Below are 23,690 nucleotides of genomic sequence, written 5' to 3'. Positions count from 1 at the left end.
GTGATGTCATTAGTATGTCTGTGCTAGAACCGCTACATCTGCATGTACACAATGAGGAACATGCATCCGCTACCGTGCATACTAAGGAAGTCAGAATATCTGCAGGGGAATAGCGGCCATTTATAAAGCCCCAATCCAAGTCTTGTACTCACAACAATGTGAACAGGAGGAAGACCTTGCAGCATGCTGTCCGGGGCCAGCAGAGGCGACATGTAGGGGTTATGCACAATGGCAGACGTCTGCAAGGTCATATTAGCGAAGCCATTCTGTGAGCGCAGCGGCTGGAATCCCTCTGGGAAGCCCAGCATGTGGGGGCTGGGGTTGGAGTGCAGGGATGAGCTGTCCTCATTGGAGTGCAAAGGGGGAATGTTCTCCTTGGAGTGCATCGAAGGGTCTCTATCAAAGGAGTGTTCGGCTTCACTATCGCTCATGGTCAGGAAGAAATTGACCTGGTCCTGCGGGCTGCTGGAAGACAGCGGCTCTGTGGCTCCAGGACTTGCTGGCACCAGCGAGGGAGGAAGCGACTGCTGGTTCTTCACAGAAGAACCGCTGCTGCAATGAGATCCAATCTGTGATCCGTTATCTGTGCGTTTGTTCTGTGCTCTGCTCAGTGCCTTGTGCGGGGTCTGCGGTCCCCCTGACTCCTGCTCTGTGCTCTGCTCGCTGTACTGATGCCGACCGAGGTCCTGGCAGGTCTTGCTCTTTAAGGACACCTTGCGATTTACCAAGCTCTCCTCGGCCAAAGCTGCCTCCGACACGCTCTTCCTCACCGCCCCTGTAACGATCATACACGGTACACGTTGAAGTCATACATGGAGCCAGAGAGGTCACCTGATCACCCAGATTGTGCTGGAAGCTAAAACTACTTACCAGGACTTTCCTTTTCCTTGTTCCCCTCCATTAGATTACTCAGCCAGGACGCCGCCCCTTGTCGGATGTCTCGGAGAAATAAAGCCGTTCCTCTCTTTACTGTGCTGACGGCGCTCTGTTTTTCCACCACACGATCATCTATTGGGACATGCTCAGTGCCTGCATAGAGAGAGCATGGTCAGTGAGCGAAAACCCTGATGTGTCCTTCAGAAAGGTGTCCCGATACCCAAGAACCATTACCTGCGTAGGCGCTTAGACACTTGGACAGCACGCTGAGTGGCAGCAGCGGATCGATCAGAGTGAGGAGGCGGGAGGGGGATGCGGTGGCCTGTAACAGTGTGGCTGGGTAGGCCACCATGATCCCATCCGGTAATCTAACGCCAACAGAGGCTGCGCGCATCGACACGGTGATACACAGGTTACCACCAGCGCTGTCGCCGGCCAGGCAAACTCTCTCACCTGTGGAACCTGATAAGACAAAGACAAATGAAGTGCGTCCCCGATGGGTCAGAATTACCATTATATGTTACTAGTTAAAAGCCTGTCAAAATTACAGCTTCTGCAATGTACTTTGAGCTGTGGCAGTATTTACTTTCACTTTGAGCTGTGACAGTTTTTAGGCCACAGACTCTCCACCACACCCCCAGTCCCAATCTGCTCTTACCTCCAATCTCCCACATAATACAACCTCCACACAGATAACACTCGGGGACAGAAACAAACTAAGGAACTGACTCAGGTAAACTCCGCCCATCTGGACGACCCCTCCCACATCCGCTCGCATGTGGCCGCATGGGCGAAAAATCATTGGATTGTCGCCGACCCTCAAATGATTTTTCTCCCGCTCGCAGATAAAACTTAATCTGAACTAACTTTTATCTGAGCCAAAGATGGCTGAAAAGGGGGCGGGCACCAACGTCATGTGACGTCAGCCACCTGCCCCAAGCAGGCAGTGGGTCGTCTGCATTCCTAGGGGAGTGCCGAGTAATTCATGGGGACGTCCATAAAACTCTGAGCGTTCCCCTGCCCTCTCTCCGCCCCCTTCCCTTCCGCACCAGTGCGAACGCCCGGTGAGTATCATACTCGCAGAAGGCGTTTGCACAGCGTATTTTTGCCCATACGCATGCGAAGAACAGCAACACCGATCACTGGCCAAAATTAGGCCCATATCGATCAAACCAGAACCAGGCCTAGGGTGACCAACTCATCCCTTTAATCCGGGACACATATTAATTACACAGGTTCTGTGGCTGGCTTTCACCTGGTTTTAAACTGCCACAGAACCTGTGTAATTAATGTGTGTCCCGGATTAAAGGGATGAGTTGGTCACCCTAACCAGGCCCTAAATACCAATTTGCTGACCGCTGTCAATGGATCTATAAGACAACGAGAGAGGGAGACACTAACCCAGCAGCCGGCAGTGTTTGATTGCCCAGCAGTAAGCGTAGAAACAGTCCTCCAGGGCCCTCGGGAACGGAGCCTCGGGGGCAAGGGAGTAATCCACGGACAAGATGGGAGCCTCCAGTTCCTGCGCCCACGTCTTCAGGTAGGGCTCATGGGACTTGGAGGTCTGAGCTACAAAACCCCCACCGTGGAAATGGATAATCAGGTCAGGAGAGAGGGGGGCCGGGCGTGATCTCATGTGTAGGTCCAGGCTTAGGGGCCCTTCGGGCTTCGTGAAGGCATTCAGTTGTTCACTCTCCTGAAATACAAGATGTAGATGTCATAGCAAAAAAGGGACACAACGGTCTCTTGGTTCCAGCCAGGAAACCATCTGCTGCTGCAGATCAGGCGCGTCGGAGGTTAGTTCTGCTGCATTGAATAGGAGAACGTGACACAGCAGTGGTTCCCAAACTTGGTATTCAGGACCCCAAACAGTTATCGTTTTCCAGGGCATATAGCAGGTGCACAGGTATTTTAATTACTCGCCGACACATTTTAGAAGACCTGTAAAACACAAACCGTGTGGGGTCCCAAGGACTGAGTTTGAGAACCCCTGGACTAGAATATATGACAAACTAGGAGAACTGGACACCGTGGATGTCATCCCCAAACCTAGAGTGCAGGATAAGACCTCTAGCAGTTACAGCTCTCAGATTCGTCAGCAGACAGATGCTCCAGTCACTGACCTGTCCCTCGCGCAGCTGGTAAGAGATGAGCCGCATGTGCACCGGCCCGGGTCCGGAATGGGCTACAGGGGGGTTGATGGTGACCGTGCGCTGCGGATCCGAGAACAGAGGCATCTCTAGCGGCTGGGGCGGCACTGTCAGGGTCTTGTTGATGCGTACAGCTGTGGAAGCTATTCCAACCAAAGACTGAATGGGGAGAAAAGGACACATTTAATATGCGGAATTCATAATCAAATCGGAAGAAATAAGAGGCACGGACATAGAAAGAGGAAGAACCCAGATCCAACACTATTAGCTCCATCAAAGGTTTGAGGAGTCTTTCATTTCCAATAGTCTGTGATCTATAGCTTCACTTACATTTACTACAGAAATAACAGAAGCCAAGATGGTGGCTATTCTAGACTGACAGAGGCCGTGGCTAATAATAACAACACTTTTATTTATAGCCCTCTTTCTCCAATAGGACTCAATGCGCTTCTAGATAGTGACTACCCTAGACTCATGCAGATGGTGGCTAGATGGTGACTCTCGGAGGTGGTGGCTAGATGGTGACTCTCGGAGGTGGTGGCTAGATGGTGACTAGACTACTGTAGACTCACGGAGATGGTGGCTAGATGGTGACTAGCCTAGACTCAAGGAGATGGTGGCTAAATGGTGACTACCCTAGACTCACCGAGACAATGGCTAGATGGTGACTACCCTAGACTCAAGGAGACGGTGACTAGATGGTGACTACTTTAGACTCACAGAGATGGTAGCTAGATGGTGACTAGCCTAGACTCATCGAGATGGTAACTACTGTGGACTCACAGAGATGGTAGCTAGATGTGACTAGCCTAGACTAATGGAGATGGTGACTATCGTAGATTCACAAAGACGGTGGCTAGATGGTAACTCAAGGAGATGGTGGCTAGACGGTGACTAGCCTAGACTCACAGAGACAATGACTAGATGGTGACTACTTTAGACTCACAGAGATGGTGGCTAGATGGTGACTTCCCTACACTCACAGAGACGGTGAGTCAGGACTTCGATATCGGAGACTCGACTGTCGGAATCCCAACTGTCGGTGCTTTATATTACACCCCACTACAGTGCATGCTGTCGGCCGGATTGTCTTCTCTCGTATTGCTTCCTTACGTATTGTATCCTGTTTTGTCCATTGATCTCACCATACCGGTGTCACAATCCCCCGTTAACTGATAAAACTGACAGATACATTCAGGAATGGCTCAGCGGGCTGCACATGTCACATTTATACACCCTTTACCTCCTTTCCAGGGCACATTATGGGCACTGCACCACACCATTTCCTATTACTCACCGTTAGCACTTCCATCTCTGTAATGTTCCAGAATGTTTTCCAGAAGTTCACATCCAGGTTCTGTGTGATCCTTTCAAACTCAGCTCCTCGCAGCTCGGGATCAATGGCGTACCTCCCACTTATAAAGAAGGAGCTAGCAGCTACACCTACATATGGAGGCACAGGATTAATCACCTGGTTGTGCGCCATGCAGTACATTACAATCCCTGCACTTTATTGAATTACTACACCGATGCAGTGGCAGGTACCTGCCTGATGCACACTTACCATAGTAGGCTGAAAGAGCTCCCTCTGCTGGTTAATGAAAGCATTGCAGGGAGGAAGAGGGGAGACGTCACATTACAGCTCAGATGGTGTCTTACACACACACACACACACACACACACAAATATGCTAATATACAAACTTTACAGGCCCTGTGTAATTAGGTCAACCACCATTTGTCGACAGAGAGCAGGTCGACACCTATGAATGGTCGACACATCCAAAGTTGACAGTCGGAAGGTCGACCATGAGAAAGTCAACAGTTTTTCACTTTTTTTTGTCGACATGTGCCGACATGCGGTATTTAATGCCCTGCCATCTACTAGGGTGTGATGGGAGATTAAAATAGTGTGCGTGCCATACGAGGTGACGTGGGCCATTTCGACATTTGTGACAAAAAGAAACGTGAAAAACTTGTGCTGACCTTTTGACCGTTGATCTTCCCATGGTTGACCTAAAGGCCTGTGACAACCTTTCGACCCTGTCGACCATTCATAGGTGTCAACCTACTCACTGTCTACCAATAGTGGTCACCCCAGTGATTGTCGACCTAGACATGGTCAACCCAATATACCATACCCAAATAGAGGAGACCCTGAGCGGTCTAATACCCCTTTTACACCAGAGCCGCGACCCGGGTTATTGCCGCTCCAGTCCGTGCCGGGGCTTGGTGTAAAAGGGAGAATTTTTTTATTTTTAACCGGGTCCTGTTACCCGGTGTCCGACCCGGCAAATGTTCAGGGTCGGACACGGGGCTTCCCCGGAGTGAGGGGCCGTGTAAATGGGTTGCCGGGTCATCTGACCAAGGGACCTTTTTACTCCGATCAGGGAGCCCCAACCTCCGGACCGCACCGCCGAGGGGGCACGGAGGCTGGGGGCAGCCCAGCAGCTTACCTGGGTGCTGGGCTTGCCCCCAGCTTGTCGGACCGCGTTGCGGGGGGGGGGGGAACGGTCATTGGGTTTCCTGGCGCTTGGAGATGATGTCATCTCCGAGCGCCGGTCTCAGGGCCCGAATTCACCGGCATCGCCCACCCCGGCATAATGCCGCTGTAAAAGGGAACAACTGCTGGGTGGCATCCGGGTCCGAAAACCCGGGTGTGACCTGGCAGTTTTGGTGTAAAAGTGGTATAAAAGTAACCTACAGTATTTGACATGCACAGACAAGTTCCTCACAATAACAGGTAGGCTTAACTGCAATCCACTAGAGGGCGCCAGTTATCACCAGCTCTTCTCATCAATGCACGCGAGGGAAGGTCTGACAGGAATAACTGTGCACGTGCAATAGGAGGCATTCTCACACTCGCCCAAAAGCCAAATAATTGCAAATATGAAGAAAGTGTGGAAGAGCTGGTCAGATGTCACACAGAAATTCTAATGTAGGATAAACACCCGGGTATCACGGCCTCTTCCACAAACCTGCTCGGCCAATGTGGAGACTTACTTATTCCAGAGCCATGGCGCTTGTAGTTCTCCCCGAATGACACCAGCCCGATGGAGATGGTCTGCAGGAATGGGCGGATGGATGGAGTAAACTGCAGGGAGGAGACGGACAAGGGGGAGAAAAGGAACATTAGAAGCCATGACGGAGGCTGCAGGGGACAGGACAAAGGCCGCGCACTCGGGAAGTGAGATTACGGGAGATGTCAGAGTATGTTAGGAAAGGTGAGAGAAGTGTTTGTTCTGCTACAGGCAGTGGAGGCGGCTGTGTATATAGACTGTCCTGTTATCTTAATCCCTTTATCCCAGCCAGATGCCGTATACGGCTCATATACCCCCAGTATAACTAATCCTTCTAGCTGTCCCCAGATCTCTGCAGAACAAAGATGGAGGCAAAGGCTGAAAACATAAGAGATGGGTCAGCCATACGGCCAACAGAACCAATGGCAGCCACAGAGTGGGTGGGGGAGGGTGCGGGGTGCGGTCACTATGAAGTTGGGCAAACATTCGGTCGACCACTAAAGGTCCACACATGAAATCGATCGACATAGCGAAGGTCGACACAAGCATTAGGTTGACAATGGGAAGGTCCACATGAGTTTTTCAGGCAGTATGGCCGTGGATCTGAGTGCACCTAGAACTACAGAAACCTTAAGGATTTTGATAGTGTATGCTCAAATATATATATGCTTTGTAACAGATCCTATGATACAGTATAAAGTGCCCAACTTGTGTCCATCCTCCTCTTCCTCATGCTGCATCTAGGTCTCACTAGTCACACCTGTTGCCCGTAATTTCCCCCTGCCCCTCTCATACTCTCTCATTCCATCTGTTACACCTTCCCTGCCAGCAGCCGGGATTCCGGGTGGCAGCAGCAGCAGCGTCCTGTACCAACGTATCCGGGACCGAACACCATTGCTTGGTACTGCATTGTAGCTACATCATGCCACCACAGACCCCGTCATGGCTTGTTCCCCCAAGCCGCCACGGGGTCTGCGGCACCATAGTTACGCCACTGGACCTAACTTCATACAGTCGACCCTATGACCCATTCCTGGGCATGGAAAGGGCTGGCAGCACAAGTCTGAAGTGTTTCATCTCATATATGGGAATTACGGAGGCGACACACAGGGCAGTCGGCGGCTGGGATCACCCAGGCACACGGATGGCATGGATGAGGCAGCCGATAGATGGCGCTACCGGGAGAGCACCGGCACCCAGTGTGTCCGATCCATAGTATGCTGCCATATTCTGCACCCAGTGACAGGAGAGGTGGGAAATGTGGGCACCCACCAATATATACCATGATACAGACTAAACATGTGCTCAGAACTATGGACGTCATTGAGGCATGAGGTAGTGCGTGCCTCATTCCTCTGTGATCTAGCTATTTTCTAGTGAGCTCTTAATATTGGTGCTGTAACCACACAACCCCTTCACGTCTTCCAGGGATCAATTGCAGATAGGCATGTAATGGGAACACTATACGGGGGTCATACAGCAGCAAATTCGGCCCTTCCGACGATGGTGGGGGTCTTTGCATACGCACAGGGGCTATTGTGCATGTGCAGACTGACAGGCAGGGGGAGTTCCGGGGTGGACACCCGGTGTTTCATTGGCTGCGAGCAGAGGAAAAATCCTTTGATAGTAAATAACCATTGAAGGATTTCGTCTGTGCGGCCGGCTGCGAGCGGAGGTGTAATGGTGCACATCTGCTCGTAGTGTAGAAAGGGGATTCAGGTGGCACGGTATATACGTTCCCTGGGGTGGCGTTAATTTGCTTGCTAGGCTCCGAATAAACGCAGCCTAGCGAGCAGGGCTGAATGACCCCCTATATTTGTACATGTCTGCTCACCACTGAGCATAGTGCTCCCTCTAGGTGCTGATCAGAGAGGTCGGTATATTTACATGATAGATGTCAGGTATTGTTCTCAGCCAGTGATCAAAGTAACCTGAATATTCAGTTGCATTGTCAGACTCCTCGCATCACTGACTAATACCCCTTTCACACCAGCCTAAATTCCCGGGTTGGGTCCGGGAACAACCCGGGACTAGTGCTGTTGTGAAAGGTTCCAGGGACAAATTCCCGGGTAAATTTGCAGACAATTCAACCTTGCTAGGTAGCAGGGTTGCTCCCGGGTCCTTCCCGGACTACTGGCACTTGAAAGGTGCAGGGACATGTCCTTGCTTCTCGTGTTGCCTCTGCTAATGCTGATTGGCTAGCATGGCAACTTCCTGTTGTGGTGGACGCTCACAGACACGCCCAGAGGCAGCATACAGCGTGCAGGGAGACACTGTGCATGTTCTGTGGCACTACAGACCCCAGCAGTGTTATTTCACCCCAGAAAGCCTGCAATGTCTGCAAAGACCCGCCCTCCCGCTCTCCCTTTACCCCTCTCCCTAATTACCTCATCTTTGTGGGCCAAAAAAACGTCCAATTTCAATGATATTCTTATAGAAATGCAGGGTCATCATGGGTTCAGTGTGAAAGGTGCCGACCCGGGTTGTCCCTGCTTCAAAAGCATGTTTGAATGGGTCCCAACCTGGGAATGTCGCTGCTTGTCCCTGGAATTTAATTCCCGGGTTGGTCTCTGCATTTCCGGTGTAAAAGGGGTATTAGATATCTGAGGAGTCATCAGCCAGGTTTCTTGTCATCCTCTGCCTCTCCCTGCTACCCACTCCCTGTCATTTACTGCCTGGCCAGCCTCCAACTGCATCTTCCTGCCATCCCCAAAGCCTTCACAGCAAGTATTAGCTTTACCATATGCATCTATATATTAAAAAGCACACACAGGGCAGGACCCCGTCTCTGCTATGGTGTAAGCATTAGCGGTCACTTCTCGTCTGCTTTCTGCCTCGACAACACTGCCTGCATGGGCTGTCTGCTGACCACATACATGTTGTGGCCATTCTGTGGTAACTTCCTGGGGTAATCATTTTCTGATGGGGTCCCCAAGCACAATGGCTTGAGAACCCCTATTTAAATACTATTTCAGAATACAGCCATCTTCACATTTACAGACAGGAAGCCTTCATAATGTTACGTAACTGTATCGGCTCAGTTCCCGTCACCCGAGGGAATCAGGAGTGAAGGGTAAACAGATCCGCGTCACACAAGTGGATGGCATTAATGCAATCTCTGTCCCATCTTATCAATGGCACAGATAACACGTGTGACGTCACCACGCATACTGAGAGTAGATCAAGGTTGCTCGGGAGTTCGAGGTCAGTGACAGCACAGTGCCAGGAATAGAGAGTGAATTACAGAGTAGGAGAAAGTGCATGTAGTGTGTGACACTGAGACACCAGGCAAAACATTGAAGGACCTACACATGGGGAGATGTTGCTGAGCAATGTAGATCGTTCAGGATGGCTCAGCAAGATCGTTCAGGATCGCTCAGCACACAGCACTGCACAGCGATGGGCTGTGTGCTGAGCGATCTGCCAGGGCCAGTGTACTTGGTGAGAACACTACTGACATATAAATGACATTGTACATAAGGGAACACTCACTTGGAAGCCCAGACAGCGTCCGTAGAAGCAGCCTTTGTGCATGGTGCTATACTCTCGCAGGAACTCCTCGGACAGGCCTCGTTCTTGCCGAAAGAAAAGGTCTCCATGCCGATTGGCGGTGAGTAGGCGCTGGGCAAAACAGAGAAGGGCACGTAGCTGGGTGAGGGCGGCTCCATAGGCCTCGAGCTCAGCGCAGTTGTGCGCCGCTCTGAAGAAGAGGCTGCGGCGGCTGGCTGTGACGTAGCGGCACTTGTGCAGGATGTGCTGGGTGCAGGCTAAGACCACCTTCAGCAGGCTGCGGTACCCATTAGCGGGCGTGTCAGGGTCCAAGTCAAAAAGCGGGCACACTGCAGCTAGGGCACGTAGAGACGGCTCAAGTCCAATCGCCTGTTCCTGGATGCGGGAGAATGCCTGGACCAGTCGGGAGCCAACCTCGGAGCTAGACTCCCCGAAATGTTGTATGTTGTCCTGGCACAGGGCATCCACGGCCTGGAATAGAGGCCGGGGGTCCATCTGTTCGTGAGACACAAATACCACACCTGCAATGACACGATGTAAGAAAGGAAATTAAATCCCAGTTTTGGACAATTGTCAAGAGAACAATAAAGATTTGCCTGCTTGGCACTACAGAACAGATTACAGGTCACATGACTAGGGGCCTGATTCAGATGGGGATGGAGGGGCTATCACTGCCACTTACATAAAAGCAGCAGCGATAGCTGACAGTCTGATGCTGCAGTGCAACCAGCTAGGCAGACCTGTACTGCGTGGGTGCAGCGCATGCATCTGTGCTTTGCGGCACGCACTGTAAAAGTGTCAGGACATTACTCAGGCCCAAAGCTTGTAACCTTTTACAAGATTTTATAAGATACAATGCACAAATCTGAATACATTTTCTGTAGTTAGCCTGGGATCATTACGGAAGTGTATACACAGTAAATGCTGGAGAAGACACGACGCAGGGAAATACTTCTATGTACGTCTGCATGACGCTGCATATATTACAACTTGGCCAATTAGTTGTGGAACTACACATCCCATGCCCTAGTAGTAGGACTGCGGAAGGGTATGCTGGGATGTGTAGTTCCGCAACAGCTGGAGGTCCAGACGTTGAATGCCACTGCCATATATCATATCAAAATCAATAAAATCGGTTTATTTGATATTGTCTAAATGAAAAGCTGAATAATAAGAAATAGCAGCTCAGTGCTGGATGGAGGACGAGGACAGCTCAGCGCTGAATGGAGGACGAGGACAGCTCAGCGCTGAATGGAGGACAGGGACAGCTACGTGCTGGGACCAGAGTTCACAGTCACTGCTTTCCAGGCATCAAACTAGACTGAGCCCGACTTGTCAAGGGCACAGAGGCTGAGGAGTCCCAGTGGGCCAGACCTGTTAGCAACACTGCCATTTCGCAGATGGAGAACACCCCACTGCATTGCAGGTGGGGCAGATGTAACATGTGCAGAGAGTTAGATTTGGGTAAGTTATGTTGTTTCTGTGCAGGGTAAATACTGGCTGCTTAATTCTTACACTGCAATTTAGATTTCAGTTTGAACACACCCCACGCAAATCTAACTCTTTGCACATGTTGCATCTGCCCCACCTGCACTGCAGCCTTGTTTTCTCCATTTGCAAAAATAGCAGCCACGTCGACGTTCAGTGGTCAACCAAATGCATGTCGACCTAATATGGATCGACATAATAACCCACATCTTTTATTACGGTTTAAAGCAAAATATAACAAACAGAATAATTTGGATATAATGAGAGTAATGTTCTAAAGCTCACCAATCGAGAACTGCGCAAACTAGGAGTGAGTCACGGGTCGTCATATACCACATACTAATTTTATTAATTAATGCCACCAGAAGATGATTCATTACAATAAAGGATTTTGCAGCAACCACAAGATCTGCTGTTGCCAGGTGCTAATATCCCCATGCCTAAAGGTGCCCACACACTAGAAAGATCTGCGATCGTAAAGGCCCCCATACACTAGCCGATTTTGGTCAGATTTCTGCCAGATCAGTCGGATCTGGCAGAAATCGGACCAAAATCGGCTAGTTTGGATGTCCCCTCAGATCCGATGCGCGGTCCCGTGCGCATCGGATCTGCGTCGGGTGGTCGGACCTGCTGCACGTCCGACCACCCGACTTGGGACCTAGTGCGGCGGTAGAGGGAGCAGGGGGGGCTGGGGACGCTGCGGGGGACACAGGCGGCATAGAGCCGCGCAGGGGGAGACGGCGGGAGCTGTCAGTATTGAATAAAAAAAAAAAAAGCCCATACAATGCATGGGCGGCCTGTGATTGGCTGAGCGCTCTCTCAGCCAGTCAGCAATTGGCTGAGAGAGCGCTCAGCCAATCACAGGCAGCCCATTCATTGTATAGGCTTTTTTTTTCTACCATTGACAGCTCCGAGTCCCGCCGGCTCCCCCTGCCCGGCTCTATGCCGCCTGTGTCCCCCGCAGCGTCCCCAGCCACCCCCGCTCCCTCTACCGCCTCGCCGCACAGACGCTGGGGGGACACAGACGTGTCACCCGCAGCGTCCCCAGCCCCCCTGCTCCCGCCTCGCCGCACAGACGCTGGGGGGACACAGACGTGTCCCCCGCAGCGTCCCCAGCCCCCCCTGCTCCCTCTACCGCCTCGCTGCACAGACGCTGGGGGGACACAGACGCTGTCCCCCGCAGCGTCCCCAGCAGCGGGGGACACAGAGTCCCCAGCCCCCCCCCTGCTCCCCCGGGTTTTTTTACATGTGATAAATCGAGACGATTTATCACATGTAAAAAATGGCACATCAAGTGCCAGTCTAATCAAGCTCCCCCGGGGAGCAGCCGGGGAAGCTCAGGGGGAAGTCGGGGGCGACTTGTCCTAAGGACAAGTCGCCCTAGTGTATGGGGGCCTTTAGATGTGCGCATAAATTAGCCTTCAAATCTTTTGTCCGTCCTGGCCAAAAGATTTCAGGCAAGCGCACATCTTTACCGAAGATTTTTATTAAGATCCCGTGTGCGTTCCAGGTGGCCATACATACGCAGATTTCTCTTCAGATCTGGCTGGTTGGAACAAAAACATGGTTATGGATGAGAGCAAATGACAGTTGACCATTTGCTTGGAAATGCTGGAAAACTGACAAACTGTCACTGATCCATAACCATGTTTTGGTTTCAACCAGCCATATCTGAAGATAAATCTTACTAGTGTATGGGCACCTTAAGGATCTTTTGTTAAATCTTCTGACCTTTCATGCAGCACGTAAGATCAGAAGATTTAGCAAAAGATCCACGGGAGCGAGCATCGGACCGAGATCGGGCGATTTTTGACCGATTATCGGTAAACATATATCGACCGATTTAACGGAAATTGGCCAATCGGCCAAACAATCGTTCTAGTGTGTGGGCATATTTACATGTGATATCTGCCCAGGGCGAGAGGTAAAGTACATAGAAGATCTGTGTGCAGTGCAGCACAACATTCTGCTTGCACTGTACTGTACACCACATGGAAGGAGTCAGCAGTATTCAGCCAGCAATACCCGGAGAGCAGCGTTGCAGTATATATCAGTGTGCGAATCTGTATCCGAAGCACAGCAGGACTTGGCCTCTGCATCGTATCACTTCGTATCCACATTCAGTCGCACACAGATATATCAGTACAGTCTTCTGATGCATCCTAGTTGTACCGTACTGAGATTTAGACATGTATCCAGGTAAAAAAGGCTCAGCAGACACCCAGCGCTAGCAAAATAGCATTGAGCCTGGAGCACTGAGACTCTGTTTGTCAGAACTGCAGCACTAATGTATAAGGATGCATCTGTATATGCTGGAGTATGTATACTGTTTATCACCAGTGTGTGCACATGATATATCTTTGAACCTTGTGCTTCACAGATATAGAACTTCAGCCGTGCAACAAAACAGATGCCATACATCTTTTACATGTTTCATACGCATCTGCCTGTGTATACAGATAGGTGACCGAGTGACGCTAGCCGCAGGAACCCGCAACAGTAACCTCACCACCGGTTCCTGTGGCCAGACATACTGGATTGATGGATTCGTTCCTTCACCCAAATCCTGGGTCTGACCCGGGATTTGGAATACAGGGAGTTATTCAGGTTGGTTTGCAAAAGCAAACTCCTTCTTTAATGGACAAAACCATGCTGTGCTGCAGGTGGGGCAGATGTAACATGTGCAGAGAGAGTTACATTTAGGCGGGGTGTGTTTAAACTAAAATCTAATAAAGCAGCCAGTATTTACTCTGCACAGAAACAAAATAACTCCTCCAAATCGAAATCTTTCTGCGCATGTTACATCTGCCCCACCTGCAGTGCACATGGTTTTCTCTATTAGAGAATTAGTTTGCTTTTGCAAACCAACTCGAATCACCCCCCACAATTCCAACACGGGTCAGACAAGGGACATACATCTTTTTACCGCGACCCAGGTTAGCGCTATTTGACGGTTTGCTGGTATATGCAGATGACATCATCTCCAAGCGCCAGAGATGCAGCTCCCACTATGCTGGTTACCTGCTCACACTGCCCCTAGTCCTTCCCGTGACCACCTCTTCTAGCTACCCGGGTTGGATTGCCAGGTCACTGGACCAAAGCTATTTCCCGGAGACCCTTGCACACTGAGCTGCAACCCGGGACAACACAGCAATAACCTTGGTCAAAGCAGCGCTGTGAAAGGGGTAAAAGTGCGTATGCTGTGCCGTATGTTTACCAAAGACGACAGGTCATTGCGCACCACAATACACACTGGACAATCCGTCTAGCCAGAAGCAGCACACAAGTTCCCCGTACAGCTGAGGAGAGGGGCTGCCTGATACCTGCACAAGTCCTGACTGTTCAACTGCCCGACAGTTGTGATCCCAACCAACAGGGGCAATTCTCCCTGTGGGGGAGCAACGCAAGACACCGAGCCAGCAAGGGGCTCTTTTGCACTCCCCCCTGTTGGAGTACCGTCGGCTGGGATTCCAATGTCGGTATACTGACCGTCAGGATCTTGACCGTTGATACCACACCCCTTGAATTACATGCCCCAACATGTCCTGCCAGCCAGAAACTATCAAGGCATTGTGCTACATGTAGTTCCATAACAGAGCCAACAGAGACAGGAGAAAGCAGCTGAGGAGAGGGGGCCCAGCATCTAATACAGGCATGTCCATACTGTGGCCCTCCATCTGTTGTAAAACTAGTCCCATCATGCCTTGCCACAGTTTTGCTATTATGGAACGTTAAAACTATGGCAAGGCATGCTGGGATGTGTAGTTTAACAACAGCTGGAGGGCCACAGTATAATATATCTATATCCGAGACACACACCTGGAGGGTATAATACTGTATTTATATCAGACAAAAACCTGGAGGGCAGCTGCACTTTCCATAGGTCTTATCTGTTATACCAGTGCTATAAACACAGAAGCCGCTGACAAGATGTGTGTCACCAGAGAGGACAGGTCAAGGAGCAGGGAGGGAGAGCGATGGAGAGACAGGCAGCGCAGGATATACACACAGAGAGCAGGGAATACAAGCATCAGGAGGGGAACACAAGAACACTGATATACGCCAGCAGCGAGGCGAATGTCCCATTCTGTCCATACCTGCAATGGAAGCTCCTTCTCTTACTGGTGTGCAAGCAGGGACTTTGCTTCCTGAAACAGTCACATCTCACTCTCTCCAAGCAGACCCCTCCTCACAGAGCTATATACCTGCAGGAGGAGGAGGGAACTGCAGCCTAAGCCTTCCCATATAGAAACCTCATCTCTCCAGGGAAATATATGGGAATCTCCTGGCACTGGCCCATCGATGATTAGTTCTTGGCTGGACCCAGCAGCAATGGTGTCTCTTCAACCCCCCCCAGTGTTATTTACTGCATGTAACCCTGGATGCGCACAGCACCTCTCTGATTGTCCGAACAGCTGATTCTGCCTGCAGGTAGATACTGTGCAGGGGATTAGCCAACAATGAGTCCCCTGTGCCCGGCTCAGCATGGCACTGCCTGGCACCGCAGCCTCACATGACTGAGGATTACTGTGCCCCCCTTTCTCCCCTGGTGCTCTGTGATCACACTGCTCTCTGTACAGCATAGGACGGCAGCACCGACAGGAAACAAGCCAGGATATCTCTGCACTTCATCTAAGACAACAGAACACCAGAGCCAACGGAAACCGCAGTGTCTTCTCCAGGGACGCCCAGCTGATCATTGCCCCTCCATGCCACCGAGGAACATGCGGGAAATGGCATTACACTCTATACTACACTACAATGATTTACTTATTACGCATCATGTATATAGCGCACACATATTCCGCAGTACAGAGAACATTCCAGTCACTCACATCCATCCCTTCCCCAGTGACGCTGACAATATCTTCCCCATCACATGGACACACATAGGGGGCATATGTACTAAGCTTGAAATGATAAAGGGGAGAGTGGTAAAGTAACGGATATTCAGCCCCCACATGTCATGTTACAGCCTGAGTTTGAAAAATGACAGTTATGAGCTGGTTGGATTGTAGTTTATTGATCAAGCTTTAGTACATCAGGTCCATAGTTAGCACTGTCCGGCAGACAAATTCCTCTACACCAGGGCTGGCCAATCCGTTCCTCGAGATCTACTAACAGTTACTAACTGTCACATCTCTCAGACACCCTAGCTGGTGCACAGGTGTAGTCATTACTAACTGTCACATCTCCCAGACTCCCTAGCTGGTGCACAGGTGTAGTCATTACTTTCACATTATCCAGAATCCCTAGCGTGTAGTCATTACTAACCGTCACATTACCAGACTCCGTAGCTGGTGCCATTACTAACTGTCACATTTCCCAGACTCCCTAGCTAGTGCACAGGTGCAGTCATTATTAACTGTCACATTTCCCAGACTCTGTAGCTGGTGCACAGCTGTAGCCATTACTAACTGTCACATTTCCCAGACTCCATAGCTAGTGCACAGGTGCAGTCATTATTAACTGTCACATTTCCCAGACTCTGTAGCTGGTGCACAGCTGTAGCCATTACTAACGGTCACATTTCCCAGACTCCATAGCTGGTGCACAGGTGCAATCATTACTAACTGTCACATTTCCAAGACTCTGTAGCTGGTGCACAGCTGTAGCCATTACTGACTGTCACATTTCCCAGACTCCCTAGCTGGTGCACAGGTGCAATCATTACTAACTGTCACATTTCCCAGACTCCCTAGCTGGTGCACAGGTGCAGTCATTACTAACTGTCACATTTCCCAGACTCTGTAGCTGGTGCACAGCTGTAGTCATTACTAACTGTCACATTTCCCAGACTCTGTAGCTGGTGCACAGCTGTAGCCATTACTAACTGTCACATTTTCAAACCTGCTGCAGTCATTCCTACTATAGATCCACAGGTTGCCTGAGACACAGGAACTGTTGGTAGACCTCGAGGACAGGTTTGGCCACCCCCGAGCTACACGAATGGAGAAGGCTCGGGAAGGAGGATGGCTCAGAGAACCCACGCCATCTGAAGATGGTGTTGGTTCTCGCACACTAACCCCTAAAATGTCAGTTTTCAGTGTAAGGTAGCCCTATAAAGCCCCTAATACTGAATGTGCCAGTTACAAAAATACATGTGCAATGGGTCCATAATGGGAGATGAATAGGCCTCTATATAGCATTCATTCAATGATTTCCTTTCCAGATTATTAGAGCAAGCAGGGCAACAACCAATGACATCTCACATATTCCACTCACATAAAGATGTGCAAATACCCCTCAGCTACCACTTCATACTGTACTCCCCCTTGTTCAGGAACATATCTACTCAGCCAGTCATGCATAAAAGTACGCATACCTGGTCAAGAGGTTCAGTTGTTGTTTAGATCAAACACACCTGAAAGGGTAAGACATATGATATAAGGGGGCGAGTAAAATGTTCTGGGTGTCTATATAAATAGAAACTCAGAACTATTCGGAGCAATTTGATTGTTGCTTCGATCAGATGGCCATTAACCGTGGTCAGGGCCGGCGCCACCACTAGGCAGCTCTAGGCATTTGCCTAGGGCGCCGGCACCTGGAGGGCGGCAGTTCGCCCCTCACCCCCAGCGAACTGTGTAAAAAAATTGCTGCCCCGGCGTCCCTGCAGTGCTGGGGCGGTCAGGGGTGTCCGTGCCGTAGGGGTACCTGCGGCGCCGTCATGTGTATAAAGCTGGCTGCAGCCGGCGGGGTCCCTGTAGTGAATAGCAAATAACTAGCGCTAATGACGGCTTCTGCAACGTACTTTCACTTTAAGCTGTGACAGTTTTTACTTTCCCTTTGAGCTGTGACAGTTTTTATCCCACAACTCTCCACCCCCACCCCCTATCTGCTCCTACCTCCAATCTCTGTCTTCACAGCTCCCTCTCTCTATATCCAGCCAGTTTGAAACAGATCAGTGTCCCTGCAAAATTTGCTTTCACTTTATGTTATGACCTCTTTTAGCACACAAAGGAGTAATTTGGACTGCTGCGGGGACTGTAGTGGTCACTGCTGTTACTTCACCTCATAGGTTAGGAGTAGTTAGCCTTTTATATAAATAGATCCCTCTTTTCTTGTATGGCAGTATATTTTCAAGGCAAACGCCCCTTGTATTGTATTGTTTTCACTCTTAAAGGCTCAGAGAAAGTAAGGGAAATAGTGCAATATAGCCACCAAAAGGTGAAATTGTATTGTGTTATGACATGTTTAAGCACACAAAGGAGTGATTTGGTCTGTCGAGGGGACTCTAGTGGTTACTGGCAGTATTTCACCTTATAGAGGTGAGGTGTAGTTAGCCTTTTATATATACTACATACATTACAACCATGCTTACATGATCTATACACTGAAGATTTTATGGGTAACAAACCCAATATAATGTATAAGCTCCTGAAATGAGTGTGTTCTGAGATCTTTACTCCAGTGTCTGTATGAAAACCTTGTTCCCTGGGGTTGCTGTAATCTACATGATGTCATGCACTTATATGGTCAAAGATAATTTGAAATATCCCTGCTTTTCCAAAACTCGTACGGACATCATTAGCCGTTATAACATTGCCCCGTCAATAAGCAAAAATATGATATTTCCCCACAAGCAACCTCATGTCGTCCATCATACTAACTTACCAAATAGCATTGGAAACAATTCGTCAGGATATCCCAATATAACTGGTTGGCCGGGACGCACCTCTATAACGGCACAAGGGCTTCTACACGATACAATAGTATTAATACTGCTACAGCATACATCCAGTCGGCAGAACACTGGGGAAAGGGCATTAATTTAGTGTGATATGCCACTGAGCAACAGCGATACACAGCCGTGCCCATAACTGCTCATTTTTCCATTGTACCCCTATGGTCGGTATCATGGGAAATTGATTAAAATACTGACTGTGAAGTGTCTTTGACTTACTATTCTGGGGAGACTATTGCACAGAGTAGTCTTAACCCTGAATAGGAGTATCCAATAGTATTTTAACACCTGATCTCCTGTCTAAAGTGACATGGAACAGCAGGGCGATATTCAAATATATATTTTTTTTTTCACACACACGCACGCCCCCCAAAAAACGCTTTAGGCACAGAAAGCATCTAAACTCGTGAGTGACACATGTGCTGTTTGGGCGTCCAGACAGCCGACTATTCGCACATTTCCACTCGTCGACCAGAGTGTACACTGTTTATCCAACATTGCACGGACCCGTCACAGCATTTCTCCTTTGGCTGAAAACCTTTAGGTGCTGACAGTGGAGCCTTCACCTGCTTGGCCTGGACAATGGTGCATCCCCACTCTCTGGCCTGAATTTTCCACTATTCACCTTAATGGCTGACTTATGCTGTAGAACCCCCGAGCCATTTCCCAGTCACCCCAGTAAGCCAGTGCCCCCTGCCCCAATTTATGTCACAAGACACCAAACTCTTTTACTGGGAACTCTGGGATGGTGCAGTGGTTACACTACTCCTGGAAAGCCCTGCAGCCCAGCTGTCCTATGTAACTTAGACGTATATAAACAAGCGAACCACTTGTGGCCTTTGTACAGACAGTCTAAGCCAAAGATGGAACATGTTCTGCTGCCACGTGCGTGAGCAAAGAAAAGGAACAACACCACGAGACTACTTGGAAGCCTTCAGATACACTACATAGGACCATGGGGACATATAATACTGCCAGTGTTGTCACCACAGGAACATAATGCCATTCTGATGATGGATTAGATTAATGCAAAATAAAAACAGATGATTAAAGCAGTAAACAACGCTAATAGGGTCAAAAGAGAGATAACGGGACATGAACTTGGGCACATCTAGGAGAATGTTCCAGAACTGTGCAGAAAGTGTGCTGGAGTGGATGATAAATACTAGGATTCTTACTTGGTTATCGATCCAGGATTGGAAATGTAAGCAAAAATTTGAATGGTTGCTACAGGTTACAGCAACAATGGATAAAGAAGACATTACTTAGGAGCCAATCGGTAACCTCAAGGAGACTGTAGGTAAAAATAAAGAGTCAGGGGATATATGCATCCATTGTGGATATATGGAACCTGTGCCTATTCTCTGCTTTCCCTGGTACACAGCACAGGGGGAGGGGCAAAGTACCTGCACTGTGTGTCAGTAAGGCAGGGGAGGGGCGGTGTACCTGTACTAATGTCCTGTGTGTCAGTAAAGCAGGTGCAGGGGAGGAGCAGTGTACCTGTACTAATCTCCTGTGTGTCAGTAAGGCAGGTGCAGGGGAGGGGCAGTGTACCTGTACTAATCTCCTGTGTGTCAGTAAGGCAGGTGCAGGGGAGGGGCAGTGTACCTGTACTAATGTCCTGTGAGTCAGTAAGGCAGGTGCAGGGGAGGGGCAGTGTACCTGTACTAATGTCCTGTGAGTCAGTAAGGCAGGCGCAGGGGAGGAGCAGTGTACCTGTACTAATCTCCTGTGTGTCAGTAAGGCAGGTGCAGGGGAGGGGCAGTGTACCTGTACTAATCTCCTGTGTGTCAGTAAAGCAGGTGCAGGGGAGGGGCAGTGTACCTGTACTAATCTCCTGTGTGTCAGTAAGGCAGGTGCAGGGGAGGGGCAGTGTACCTGTACTAATCTCCTGTGTGTCAGTAAGGCAGGTGCAGGGGAGGGGCAGTGTACCTGTACTAATGTCCTGTGAGTCAGTAAGGCAGGCGCAGGGGAGGGGCAGTGTACCTGTACTAATGTCATGTGTGTCAGTAAGGCAGGTGCAGGGGAGGAGCAGTGTACCTGTACTAATGTCATGTGTGTCAGTAAGGCAGGGGAGGGGCAGTGTACCTGTACTAATCTCCTGTGTGTCAGTAAGGCAGGTGCAGGGGAGGGGCAGTGTACCTGTACTAATGTCCTGTGAGTCAGTAAGGCAGGCGCAGGGGAGGGGCAGTGTACCTGTACTAATGTCATGTGTGTCAGTAAGGCAGGTGCAGGGGAGGAGCAGTGTACCTGTACTAATGTCATGTGTGTCAGTAAGGCAGGGGAGGGGCAGTGTACCTGTACTAATCTCCTGTGTGTCAGTAAGGCAGGTGCAGGGGAGGGGCAGTGTACCTGTACCAATGTCCTGTGTGTCAGTAAGGCAGGGGAGGGGCAGTGTATTTGTACTAATGTCCTGTGTGTCAGTAAGGCAGGGGAGGGGCAGTGTATTTGTACTAATGTCCTGTGTGTCAGTAAGGCAGGGGAGGGGCAGTGTATTTGTACTAATGTCCTGTGTGTCAGTAAGGCAGGTGCAAAGGCATTTACCATTTAAACCTGCCTGACATGACAGGTGTGGATGTGTTCCTGAAACACCCCCACTATACACGCCAGCACGAAGAGTGGACACTTTACATGTCCTCCCGACCTGTTCTTACCCCCACTATCCACGTCGGCATGGAGTTGATTTTACAAAGTGTGGCGAGCGCAGGGAGGGGACGCAGATTACTTTACATGTGTTCCGTGTCCCCTCGCTGCGCTCGCCACACTTTATAAAATCAACTCCACGCCGATGTGGATAATGGGGGTATGAACATGTCGGGAGGACGCATAACGCTTGCGCTCGCCACGCTTTGGGCTGGCATGGATCGTGGCATTTGCCAGATTAATCCCAAACCGATGGACAATAAGTGAATTTCGCAGTTTAGGTACTGTGTCCGTAAAGCGTTATCCTTTCTCAGTACTAAGTACTTAAATACACTTAAAAACACCAGGTACAATTAGTACACGAGACTTGGATGCCTCCCTGCCTGCGCCGGAGTCTGTGTGGGGAGTAGGAGGGCTCCCGGGGCCACAGGCAGCTGCGCCACCCCCCCCCCCCCGGGAGAGCTGGCAGGGGCGCTGTGTACGCTGACTACGCAGGGCTGCCGCGGAGTCACTACGCTGACTACGCTAGGCAGCCATTGGGCTACGCTGACAACGTAGCTTAGCCTATGCTGAAAACGTAGTATAGCCGGGCGCCGTGATATTACACAAGTACTGTACCTACATGTGTGTAGGAGTTACGGGGGTCTATTACAGCCCAACGCTTCTAATACAGTTTATGTCCGAAATTTGAAAGGGCAATGCTTTAACTTGGCATGTCTTCGTAGTAAAATAGTTGTCCCTTTAAATATCCTGCATAAACACGATGAGATGCGTCAGGTTTATTCGTACATAAACCCAATAGTGTTTCTTCATCGGTCATACTCCAATGTCAGCCCATCAATACTGCTTAACTAGTGTTCCCGCTAGTAAAATGCACCTTGCCCTGATGGAGGAGCCCATCAAAACAGCCTGTCCTATGCTGCCCCCACCTGCAGTTAGCGCCTGCCGCTGGTGAAAAATGCCATGTGCACAGTATATATTCACAGTGCAGGGACAGCTTGCGGGCAAGCACATCATTAGTGTTCCTTCTAGGAACTTCGTCAGGCAGGGCGCTGCTTCAAAGGGGACAGCGTGAAGGGGGCGGACGGGCCCACCGACGTCACTATTTTGGGCAGTCCCGTTCCGCCGACGTCACAAAAGGGGCGTGCCCGTGCCGCGCCGAAAAGGGATAGGCCCGGTCGCCAGCGTCAAGCGTGCCCGGGCCTGCCCCGAAGGCAGTGCACTGCTGGGGAAACACCAGGCATCGCTATCTACAGCGGCGCCGGGCTTCCCCGTTCTCACCTGCAGGGAGGAAGGCAGGCTGTTTCAGTGGGGCGCTGCCAGAGAGGCAGGGCGCATTTTGCCCTTTAAAAATTGGGCAGGGTGCAGCGCCCCGCTAAAAAACAGCCTAGCAGGAACACTACATCAAATCTACGAGTGTTATGCTGCCCATACATCTACAGATCAATTGTCAGATTGGGCTGGTTGAAATAAAAACCTGGTAATGGATGAGTGACAGTTTTTGGCAGTTTTCCAGCAATTCAAAGCAAATGGTCAACTGTCATCTGCTCTCATCCATTACCAGGATTTTGTTCCAACCAGCCCAATATGACAATCGATCTGTAGATGTATGGCCACCTTTAGACACGCCCCTTAGAGTGACGAGTCCCAGAGGCCACGCCCCTGCCAGAGAAACCACACCCTTTTTTGGCACGATTGGCCCTGCCTGCTGTTTAATACTTATCATGGTGCCGGTATTTTATGCAAATCTCTGTATTATTGTATTATGTTCATACTATCTGTAAAGCACCTTGTGTCCTATTGGAGAAAAGCGCTATATAAATAAAGTCATCATTATCATCTCTATACACCTCATCTTATCATTAGGTCACCAACCAGGGGGTAAATTCATGAAAGCTTCTAAAAGTCATGTAGGGATAGCAACCAATGAGATTCTGTCTACCATTTTCTAGGATGTAATAGAGAAATGATAGCTAGAATCTTATTGGTTGCTATGGGCAACATCCCTACTTTTAGACGTTTCGGTAACTTTACCCCCTAGTGTCACCTTGGCCAGTCTGTATATAAAACAGTCACTTTGTGTAACAATGCTCCGCTACATGTGATTGGCTGCTGGTCATCAGGAAACCGGACAACAGTAACATGCTGTAACCATTAGCAACTGTATACTTCTCACCCAGTTTGTCTACATAAGAGCTGACATCTGATTGGCTGCTATGGGTTCCAGCGGCCCAGGTCTCAATGTGAAGTGTATCTATAGCAAATGTTACCTTTTCTACAAGTTATAATCATGTAACTAAAATGAAGCAGACAATTATAC

General features: G+C 49.8%; 1 protein-coding gene across 3 annotated transcripts in view; it reads right to left on the bottom strand.

The window, feature by feature from the left end:
• The window catches only part of LIPE (lipase E, hormone sensitive type), a 58,256-nt gene that overhangs the window by 7,097 nt on the left and 27,469 nt on the right, over nucleotides 1–23,690 (bottom strand). The window contains exons 1-10 of one of the 3 annotated variants that reach the window (XM_083162191.1): nucleotides 15,141–15,299; nucleotides 9,538–10,076; nucleotides 6,029–6,119; nucleotides 4,591–4,617; nucleotides 4,324–4,469; nucleotides 3,000–3,185; nucleotides 2,278–2,572; nucleotides 1,111–1,338; nucleotides 871–1,029; nucleotides 153–775 (exon numbers count right to left, since the gene is read on the bottom strand). In XM_083162191.1, the coding sequence (XP_083018317.1) occupies nucleotides 153–775; nucleotides 871–1,029; nucleotides 1,111–1,338; nucleotides 2,278–2,572; nucleotides 3,000–3,185; nucleotides 4,324–4,469; nucleotides 4,591–4,617; nucleotides 6,029–6,119; nucleotides 9,538–10,050 (2,268 nt within the window). In that variant the 5' untranslated portion in view covers nucleotides 10,051–10,076; nucleotides 15,141–15,299. Of the gene's footprint in view, nucleotides 1–152; nucleotides 776–870; nucleotides 1,030–1,110; nucleotides 1,339–2,277; nucleotides 2,573–2,999; nucleotides 3,186–4,323; nucleotides 4,470–4,590; nucleotides 4,618–6,028; nucleotides 6,120–9,537; nucleotides 10,077–15,140; nucleotides 15,300–23,690 lie in introns of those variants that run through there. The other 2 variants (XM_083162189.1, XM_083162190.1) reach the window with 2 other exon arrangements.

The sequence above is a fragment of the Crinia signifera genome, chromosome 19, assembly GCF_055691185.1.
Source record: "Crinia signifera chromosome 19, ASM5569118v1, whole genome shotgun sequence".
Taxonomy (NCBI): domain Eukaryota; kingdom Metazoa; phylum Chordata; class Amphibia; order Anura; family Myobatrachidae; genus Crinia; species Crinia signifera.
This window is presented reverse-complemented; position numbering and strand designations above follow the sequence as displayed.